The sequence below is a fragment of the Tiliqua scincoides genome, chromosome 2 (assembly GCF_035046505.1).
Source record: "Tiliqua scincoides isolate rTilSci1 chromosome 2, rTilSci1.hap2, whole genome shotgun sequence".
In the NCBI taxonomy this organism is placed as follows: domain Eukaryota; kingdom Metazoa; phylum Chordata; class Lepidosauria; order Squamata; family Scincidae; genus Tiliqua; species Tiliqua scincoides.
Window position 1 is genome coordinate 153,107,226 of NC_089822.1, and position 10,955 is coordinate 153,118,180.

A 10,955-nucleotide genomic window follows, 5' to 3' on the forward strand; every position below is an offset into this window, starting at 1 on the left:
TACCTTAGATATCTCAACAGCAAGCTACTCAACTGACTGTAGCATTGCCTCTCTGCATTTGATCTAACACGCAGTAACTTAGGACGCATTTGCTTCTCCCTCAGCTGGCCTAGCCTTTATTTTGCAGCTGAACCAGACTCATTAGGGTACGCCCTGCCTCCATGTGTAAGGTTTACTGTTTCACAGCTTACCCCTCCCCTGCTGACAGGGGCTGGGCTGTGCATGATGTGGGATCCTCACACATGCTGTTTGTTATTCTGCCCCTTTTTAAACGTTTTTCTTTCGTCCTACAAAGAGGGGGTGGCAGGGAGGCCAAACAACTCTTTGAAGCTACTTGACTTTCTATGATTAATTGCAACAAGAAGCCCGCACAAGGGAGGGAGACTATTTTTGATTTATTGAAGTTTCTTTGTGAGAACAAATTTATAGCAGAGGGAAGCAGCTTCTGAGAGGAATATCAAATGGTTAAAAGGTTCCAAGCACTCTTTGATGTCATGGCCCCAGTGGAATGCTGGAAAGGAGTGAGGGACAGGCACTGTTTATTTATAAAATAAAGATCAGGTACCTGCCGTTGGCATAGACTGGGGGCTAGGCTCCTGTTTAAGAGCTCAGACAGCCCTGGAGCTGGCCTTTAAATGCTTGCTGAGGTGATGAGAGCCCACAGTGTGGGGAAAGCTTCCAGGCATACTCATTCTTTCCGCACACCCCTACAGAAAGGCACCTGTTTCTCCCATCGGAAAAGAAAGTGTGGGCTCAGCCTGGCTGTGAATGGGAAGCAGCAGGATGAGGCACAGCTTCAGATGGCTGGGTGCCCTCTGCTCCAGTCATTCTCTGACAAAGAGAAAGAGAGGGACTCCAGCCCTTTCAGGCCATGGATGTGAATTGGTGGGCAACCAGAAGCCAGGTGGGACCTTGAAGTAAATAACTGTGTGAAGAGGAAAGAAAAGCGAAGTTGACTAGAGGTTCTTGCCAATTGAAACCGCTGGGGTCCACTTCATGTCAGAAGCCAGGCCAAATCCTCCTGGTAACAGGAACACTTTTTTTGCAACATCCATCACTAGAAGTCCAAAAGCTGTGAACATTAAGCATCCTAGTTCAGTTCATGTAAGTAATAAGGAGCTTTCCCCAAACTGGTTAACAGATTTGCTTGAGTTCCAGTTGCCCAGTAAGGATATTACTAACCATCCAAACATCCCCCTGAAGGAAGGGGATTAAGATGCCTTTGCCCACATCCTTATCCTGTTAATTGAGGAATCTGAGCTGTGTTTTACATACCAGCTGTGGCAGCACTTTTTCCACGTGTTCCACATCCACCCTGGTCAAGTCCTCTGTCTGAGCCTGCCGGACTCCTCGCACTGCAGCCTCTGCGAGACACACAAAGTGGAGAGGCAATAGGTAGGTATCAGGAAGACCAGGAGAAATGATTAACTTTAGGAAAGATTGAAGTATTTTGGGTGACAGGAAGGCAAGTTATTTTTGTGTTTTTGCCTGCTTGCTGTGTACCACACACAAAATCCAGTTTAGGGCAGGGCTTTTCAAACTGGGGTGTTGTGACACCCCAGCCTGCGGGTCCTGGCCCCTGCCCCCTTAAGGGGCAGGGGCAGCCTGGAGGCAGGGAGGAGGCAGCGGCGCGATCCCCAGGATCGTGCCACTCAGGGGGGCTGCAGGGGCTTGGGTACACGTACCCAAGCCCCTGCAGCCTCCTGGGGGTGCAGGGAGCCCAGCGCAACCTGCAGCAGGGCTCCCCGCAGCAGTGAAAGTAGATGCAGAGCAATCACGCTCCACTTATGCTTTCGGAGGCATGAGCGCTCCGCATCTACTTTGACTGCTGTGGGGAGCCCTGCTGCAACTCGCACAGGGCTCCCCACACCCCCAGGAGCCTGCAGGGGCTTGGGTACACATACCCAAGCCCCTGCAGCCCCCCTGAGCAGTGCGATCCTGCCTTCCCCCGCCTCTGCTGCCTCCCCCCTCCTGCCCATGCAAGAACTTAGTGGCTCTCAAACTCTCCCAGAGAGTTTGAGAACCACTGGTTTAGGGTATTTAACACTGGACATCAAATTTAGGAAGTGCTAGATTTACACTGCCCAGTATTACTCTTCAGTCACATAAGATTTTATTCAACCTCCAGGGATGAATAATCCCAAAGAACAGCACACATATAGCTGCACTGAACAGCTACAAAGGCCCTGAAGAGATTATGAATTCAAACACAAGTTCTAAGCCTAAGGTCTGTTGGAAACATCATTTAAAATATCTTCCTGTATTTAAACAAGCTGTGCATGTTCTGTGGCAAACACAGAAATCAGGTTCTGCAACCAGAATAAAAAGTAAGGTTGCATAAACAACTTACACATATTTTGGAGAGCAAGATTTAAACTTCCGCATAAGTTCTTTTGCAAGGACAGGGATGGGAAGGTGTGGCACTGGGGTGATGTGGCATAGAAACTAGATTGCCAGGAAGGCTTGAATTAAAAAACAAAACCCTCCAAAATGTCATAGAATATTGAATTCTACATCAAGTTTCATGGTTCTATAGAGCTCATAACATCACTTCTGGCTGCCATTCCATGGAATGTGCTTTGCGTAACAACTTACCTCGAACAAACACTTTGATCATTTCTGCCATAAGCAACAGTGCATCACCACTGACTGAAAAAGGAAGAAACAGTGACCATGAGACAAACACCCTGCAGTGCTCATTACCACAGCATGGGGGTCAGCCCACAACCCCAGGTTAAAGTAGACAGCCACCACAGATCTTGATTACCTTCAATATCCCAGGGCATGATCTCGCTACAAAAAGGTTTGGCGAGATCTCCAGCCGGAATTGGCCTCTTTATCGAGACAGAAGGGAAAGCAATTACCTCGTGTTTTGTCATCTTTGAAGTGGAGCTGGAGCAGTTTGTTCACGGTCTCCTGCACGGAAAGGGAACCAGTAAAGGGGTGTTAATGGAGAAAAAGTGAATCTCCTTGTCTTTCCATTTCAAAGAGATATAAAATAAGTAAAGCAATCTCTTTTATGAGATCAACTTCTACTGGTGTAGGAATGCATCAAAGAAACTTGGTCCAATAAAAGATATTGGCTCCTTTTGTTTTGCATTTCACTCCCTAGGACCAGAGAGCAACAACTATCTATGCCAATCTTCCATCACTACAGAGGGACTACATAACTGGCCCATATAACTTGTTTACCATTCCAGCTTCTGTTGCTAAGAAATTGACTCTTAGAAATGATCCTCCCCATTAACTGTCTTGTATAAGGAAGACCACATTTTTGAGATGATGATCCATCCGTTCTTGTCACCACAGTATCAACATATTTAAATTATGTTCACTTCACTAATTCAATACAAATAAATGTGCATACAACCAGTACTTCAATATTGTCTACTGTCCAGTTTTACAAAGTACCATTGGTAAACACCTTTAAATATTTCTTTCCCATTCCATATTGCAATAACAAACCAGTACTAAAATTGTCTCAGATCATGACATTGAAATGGACAATGTTTGGGCTGATAGGCCATGGTCAAATAAAGCTGTTCACACCTAACATTTCGCCTGCTACTATGGTAGGCATTTTTGAAGTACGAAGCTACAGCAAGTAGCTCTTCAAACTACCAAGTATAACTGATGTTTTGATCTTAAAGTCCCAAGTACCTATTGTTCTACCTCAGTTCTTAAAAGTCCTGGATACTTAATATTTTTGAGCAGTAGTAACCAAGATTCATTTATACTCAATATCTCTTCTCTCCTGTTCAGGTTATTGAAAATGCCTACCCAAAGTAGCAGGCGCAACATTAGGTATGAAAAGCTTTATTCGATCATGGCCTATCAGCCCAAACACTGTTCATTTCAGTGTCACGAATACTGGCCATGAAAGCCTTAGTAGTTATCTCAGAGCATGCCTTGAGCCCCCCAGATTAGAATTTTGCCCTTGCAGATTAAAATTAGTGCCGTTCAGTTAATCTCCAGATATTTTAGTTGAGCAGTCTACCAATAAATGGATTAAAGATTGGAGCTCCAGCTGTAACCCATATATTAGTACAGTACTTGGCACATTGAGTTTCTGAACTTCACTGCAATGCTTAAGCATTATCAGATTAAATGTACTATATTTCTAATTCCCAATTCCATTACTACAATCTTAGGACACCCTGGGACCTGTGTGCTACATTAGTTTCAGTTTCTTGGTGGATATGATTACACTGAACCTAGTGCAATGGAATTTAGATATTTGAGAACTGGCTTTCCTGGGTTGGTGTAAAGTACACAACAAGTAGTATGCACTAAGAGAAGCAAAATGTATCAAAAGAGGAGGTGGGGTGTTATAAAAATTACAGATAATATTTGCCATTGTTACTAGGATATGTTAATAATATGCACTGCACCCTGTAAACCACACCTCAACCTTTGAAGAAGTGTCAAAAATCTGCAGCTTGGTGAGTGTCTAGACTGAGTACAGAATGGATGTTGTATACTACATGATTTAAGATGTTTTTTAAAAGAAAATAGTTATGTTATATTAAAATTATATCCAAGACACAAGGCAACAGTATTATTTGATCAGTACTTATAAAACTTGTTCAGGTACCAAACTAGAAATGAATTAGAGGACAACAAAGATAACGTGTTTCCAGCACATGGCATGGGGAAAATGGACAGAACTTGGCACTTGCAGCTTAGGAAATTAAGTTGGGAGAGATACAATAGCTGTAGTCAAATATCTGGTGAGTAGTCAGAAAGAAGGAGAATGATCTGCTAGAGCCATTGAGGGATGGATAACCAGAAAAATACGGTTTGTTGATATATTTCCAAGTGCTCTAATCCCACTTTTCTTTTTTTACGAAAACACTCAAAGCCTCTAATAAGTCTAGTATAACAGCTATCAGGAAAAGCTTCCAAATTTTAAGCCCAGTTTGCTAACAAAACAAGTTACCCAAGGGATTTGTGGTGGTTTTGAAAAAGCAACTTATGTAGCTCATGTCAAGGAATCCTTGCTTCTGGAAGAGGGTTGAACTTAATGGGGCAAAACATCCCTTCCAACTCCAGTTACACTGTACTTCAGATGTCAAACTCTAAGTTTTATGTAGTTGGAAAAATCTAGCCTCGGTAGATCTGTGTGCAAAGAAAAACCTATCCAACAACACTGGGAGGACTCAGCTGTAGCATTCTAGGCGGGGCTTTGCATAAGAACTTTCATCAGGATGATTGATACTAAAGGATTCTCTTCCTGATTAAGGTTTTTTCCCCAGTGCCTCTCAAATCTCTCTTATAAAAGATATCTGTGCTAGCATAATTATTTCACTCAAAAACTGCTAACAGTCCAAGCTTCCTAATCAACTAATAGTTCCACTAATATGCAGACATGTGTATGTTCTTTGAAATCAATAGTTTTGGATGTGACTGACATAATACGGGCCGTGAGATAATACAGGCTGTGAGATACGGGAAGCTGGACTAGATGGGCCTATAGCCTGATCCAGTAGGGCTGTTCTTATGTTCTTAATACAGAACTATAGCATTGAGTTAGCTTGAAATGCATTCTTCTGGAAATCTACAAAGCTCACAATACAGTTTATAAAACAAACATACAAGAAGACAGGAGTATAGGTTTTATCCTGTTGACTTGCTGAAAGGACGCCAGATTAGCTAGGATCTAGCGCTACCTGCTGCATTTTTCAAGAAGTGCTGTGAATTATTTTTCAATAGGTTCAGCGATCTAACTTTCACCTGAAAGAAGCAATGGTTTGCTTTGGAAGAATCCAAAGTTTGTTTTCTGTTAAATCTGTAACTAATTTAAATTAGGTAATTAAAACTGTTAAATTAGTGTTGCATCCTGTTTACAACAGTGATCAATCAGTTGCCTCCGAGAAGCTCACAAGCAGCAGGGCATGAAGACAACAACCTTCACGCCCTCTTTGGTCCCTAGCAACTTTTGCTCAAAGATATACTTCGTCTGAAGCTGGAGATTCCATTTAGTAATTTTGGCTATTAACTCTTAACAGACTTATCCACTGTAAGCGTGTCTAATCCTGTTTTCAAGTCATCTAAGCTAGAGGCCAGACCACATCTTGAGGCAGTAAAGTCTCAACTTTGATTGTGCATTGCCTGAATTATCTGTCCTAGAGCTGGTAAAGAACAGTGGCTAAGAGACCAAGTTGCAAAACTAGGATTCCCCAGTTCAACTCTCTCCTCTGCAATGAATCCTCACTGGCAGCCCAATCCTAAACTGTGTTGGTGCGGTGGGGCCACATGGCCTCCGCTGTATCCAGCACAGTGTAGCGGCAGGCTGAAATTTTTCTGCTTACTGTAAGTAATGCTCCAGCCTACCCAATGGGGCTACTCAGATCTGTGCCTGTTAGGCGCAAGTCTGAGCAGCCCTGTGTAAAGCCAGCAGACCTGGGAAGGGAGTTAGGATATGGCCAAGGCCTGCCACACTGATCCTGTCCCCCCCAGGCCTGATCTGCCCCCATTCTGCCCTCCACCGTCCCAAAATGCCCTTTCCCTGCCTCCAAGCCACCTTCCTGCCACCACTTTCCTTGCACTGTCTGGCAGAAGACCTAGGTGCAGCATCAGCAGAGTGGCAAAGGCCTCCCTGCTGGTGCTACAAACCTGCCAAGTGCTCAAAGTGCCTTACGGCATGTTTGCAACACCCTCCGTCAATGCAGAGACTGCTACACCAGCAGATCAACTGGTTAATCACTCCCTCTCACTTCCCACTACAGTAGGGGGATATATGTAAAGCACTTGGCGCGCTCAAAAAGTGATATATAAATGTTAACCTTTGGATCATCCAATGAAACTGGCTGTAATAATTTGAGTCTGATAGAATGAGAAAAGGCCTCTCTGCTTTTTGACATCATATATAATTGTATAAATCCTCTATCAATTTTCACCTTTACGGTCATTTTTCTAGACTAAAATGTTCAAATACATAATACATCGTGCAGGGATCCTTACCCCCAGGTTCATGAACCCCTAGGGCATCCATGGACCAAGTGCAAAAAAAGTGCATGTGTTTAGGTACATTTTTCTGAGGAAGGGATCCATAGCTTTCATCAGATTCTCAAAGAGATCCTTAGCTAGTTGGCAACCTTCAGTCTCGAAAGACTATGGTATCGCGCTCTGAAAGGTGGTTCTGGAACAGCGTCTAGTGTGGCTGAAAAGGCCGATTCGGGAGTGACAATCCCTTCCACACTGGGAGCAAGTGCAGTCTGTCCCTGGCCTGTCTCCCTGGCTATGGGCCTTCCTTCTTTGCCTCTTAGCCTCAGACTGTTGGCCAAGTGTCTCTTCAAACTGGGAAAGGCCATGTTGCACAGCCTGCCTCCAAGCGGACCGCTCAGAGGCCAGGGTTTCCCACTTGTTGAGGTCCACTCCTAAGGCCTTCAGATCCCTCTTGCAGATGTCCTTGTATCGCAGCTGTGGTCTACCTGTAGGGCGCTTTCCTTGCACGAGTTCTCCATAGAGGAGATCCTTTGGGATCCGGCCATCATCCATTCTCACGACATGACCGAGCCAACGCAGGCGTCTCTGTTTCAGTAGTGCATACATGCTAGGGATTCCAGCACGTTCCAGGACTGTGTTGTTTGAAACTTTGTCCTGCCAGGTGATGCCGAGAATACGTCGGAGGCAGCGCATGTGGAAAGCATTCAGTTTCCTCTCCTGTTGTGAGTGAAGAGTCCATGACTCGCTGCAGTACAGAAGTGTACTCAGGACGCAAGCTCTGTAGACCTGGATCTTGGTATGTTCCGTCAGCTTCTTGTTGGACCAGACTCTGTGAGTCTGGAAAACGTGGTAGCTGCTTTACCGATGCGTTTGTTTAGCTCGGTATCGAGAGAAAGAGTGTCGGAGATCGTTGAGCCAAGGTACACAAAGTCATGGACAACCTCCAGTTCATGCGCAGAGATTGTAATGCAGGGAGGTAAGTCCACATCCTGAACCATGACCTGTGTTTTCTTCAGGCTGATTGTCAGTCCAAAATCTTGGCAGGCCTTGCTAAAACGATCCATGAGCTGCTGGAGATCTTTGGCAGAGTGGGTAGTGATAGCTGCATCGTCGGCAAAGAGGAAGTCACGCAGACATTTCAGCTGGACTTTGGACTTTGCTCTCAGTCTGGAGAGGTTGAAGAGCTTTCCATCTGATCTGGTTCGGAGATAGATGCCTTCTGTTGTAGTTCCAAAGGCCTGCTTCAGCAGGACAGCGAAGAAGATCCCAAACAAGGTTGGTGCAAGAACACAGCCCTGCTTCACGCCGCTTCGGATGTCAAAGGGGTGTGATGTGGAGCCATCAAAGACAACAGTGCCCTTCATGTCCTTGTGGAAGGATCTGATGATGCTGAGAAGCCTGGGTGGACATCCAATCTTGAGGAGAATCTTGAAGAGGCCATCCCTGCTGACCAGGTCGAAAGCCTTCGTGAGATCTATGAAGGCTATAAAGAGTGGCTGTCGTTGTTCCCTGCATTTCTCCTGCAGTTGTCTAAGGGAGAATACCATATCAGTGGTGGACCTGTTGGCTCGGAATCCACACTGTGATTCTGGATAAACGCTCTCTGCAAGTACCTGGAGCCTCTTTAGTGCAACTCGGGCAAACAACTTTCCTACAACGCTAAGGAGAGAAATGCCACGGTAGTTGTTGCAGTCACCCCTGTCGCCTTTGTTCTTGTACAGCGTGATGACGTTTGCATCCCTCATGTCTTGAGGTACTCCACCTTCTCTCCAGCAGAGACGAAGGATTTCATGCAGCTCAGTGATGATGATCTCTTTGCAGCACTTTAGGACTTCAGCAGGGATGCTGTCTTTTCCAGGTGCCTTGCCAAGGCAAGGGAGTCCAGGGCCACGTGAAGTTCTTCTAGGGTTGGTTCACTGTCAGGCTCCTCCAGCACAGGCAGGCACTCAATGTTTTTCAGCGCTTCTTCGGTGACTACATTTTCTCTGGAATATAGCTCAGAGTAGTGCTGCACCCAGCGTTCCATCTGCTGCGCCTGATCCTGGATGACCTCGCCTGTTGCAGACTTCAGAGGGGCAATTTTCTTCTTTGTGTATCAAAGAGATCCATGACCCAAAAAAGACTAATGGCCACTGATCTAGTGGATCATCCCAATCCAAATGGTTGTTTCACATTCTTAAAGAGCTCTAAGAAACTGGTGTAGCAGGACTTCCCTTTGTAGAAGCCTAATCTTTCCTGAGCAGTGCTTTTTGTACATACTGACAGTACATAATTCTAGCTTTAAGTCATTTCTGCCCAACATTGCATATATGCAACAGGGATCAAATGTGTACACCTGTGGGCTGGGCAAAAATTAAACATGCTTCCCCCCAGTTTATCAGGGACAGAAGTGAGGCTATAGGTCTGTGATTTCCTAGCTCCCCTAGATGCCTTTCAAAAAACAGGCAGCAGTTTTTTCACCTATCTTTCAAATATCTGACAAAGTGGCTAGTCTTAGCAGCACCTGTTTTTAAACAGACTCTTTTGAGTCTGTTCTATAACCAACTGTTCAACTGCACAGTCATTGACCATACTGAGAAATGTGTCTTTGCCATGATCTGAACATCCAGTTTACCCAGGCAATGTGAGGGTAGTCAGGCAGTCATTATTGCAGTTATTTCTGCACTCCCAGCCTTCACAATTCTCTAGCAAATGAACACTTGTGTCTATTCCTTGTAGGCTGAGCTATAAGCAGATGCAGTATCATGGTGAGTAGGCAGCACTGGCTGATTTTTCTGGAGATAATTTTATCTAGAGATAAAATGGCAAAGGGATCCCTGAAGCAGGAGGGTTGTCCTCAGGCTGCTGGCTTAAAGGGAGGGGTACAGATACAAAGGGGAACAGAGTGCCCATACTGTACCTTTAACCATTGTATAGAAGAGGGAATTTGGGCATGTGCAGCTCATCATGGAAGGTTTAAAAAGCCACACCTGCCATAACTACCTCTTCTATACCATGGTTAAAGGTACAGTATAGGCACTCTGACCCCCTTTGTATCTGGTCACCCTACTTAAAAGGGCCTACCGCCAGACACTCCCACAGAACTGTGTCCTATTGGCACACCACCAAGAATACCTCCACTTCGCCTACATGGAAACCATCCCAATTTCTTGCACCTTTTATGAGTTTCACTGTGGGGAAGACAAAGGGAGAAAACACCCTTGAGCCTTGCTGTAGCTGCCATCCCAAATGCGCCTTGAGCCCCACCAAGCCTCCACGCCTCTCCTGCCACTGCCAGGATGACCATTCGTGCCCCATGAAAGGGTAGGACCATCTTCCTGCTATACACAGGAAAGGTATGGACTTGTAGCCAGACCATCTGGTGCAGTGATTGTCAACCCTTTTCATCTCATGACGCACTGGTGGGGCACTAAAACGGTCAAGGCACACTATCAGTGTTTTGACAATTGGCAGGGCACACTGTGCTGCCAGTGGGGGGCTCACCTCCCCAGTGGCCCTACTACTAGATGACCCTCTCCCTAATTCAACTGACAAGGGACACCATGCTGTTGGTGGGGGGCTCACCTCCCCCAATGGCCCTACTACTAGATGACCCTCTCCCAAACTCCTGTGGCACACCTGGGGACCCTTTGCGGCACACCAACGGGCCATGGCACAGTGGTTGAAAATGGCTGGTCTAGCACGCCCATGAAAGCCCTAAAGACTTAATGGGGTTTCAGCCACTGCCTGCTGGGATGAGAGTCCTTCCAAGCTCCTATGTAGAGAGGAAGGCAAGGCAGTCAACACTCCCGGCTTCCATGGCAGGCCTCCCCCCCCTCCACCTTTTTGAAGCCTTTCCCGCTCTGTCCCGTCCTCTCCATCTCACAGGTGATCCAATCCCCTGATCAGACAGACGCTGGAACGACCAACGGCGCTCTTCCCCGCGCACTGCATGCTGGAGAATGTAGTCTCTCACCCCATTTGCGCTGGCGGAAGTCCTCCCGCGCTTGGCATTCTGGGCATTGTAG

At 45.9% G+C, this 10,955-nt stretch overlaps 1 protein-coding gene across 1 annotated transcript; it reads right to left on the reverse strand.

The window, feature by feature from the left end:
- Positions 1-379: 379 nt before the first annotated feature.
- On the reverse strand, positions 380-10,866 carry CENPX (centromere protein X). Its single transcript, XM_066616809.1, has 5 exons — positions 10,770-10,866; positions 2,865-2,916; positions 2,596-2,649; positions 1,276-1,364; positions 380-1,072 (listed from the first exon to the last, which is right to left on the reverse strand). The coding sequence occupies exons 1-5, from the start codon at positions 10,806-10,808 to the stop codon at positions 1,058-1,060; spliced, it is 249 nt and encodes an 82-aa protein (XP_066472906.1). The 5' UTR covers positions 10,809-10,866; the 3' UTR covers positions 380-1,057.
- Between the last annotated feature and the right edge of the window lie 89 nt (positions 10,867-10,955).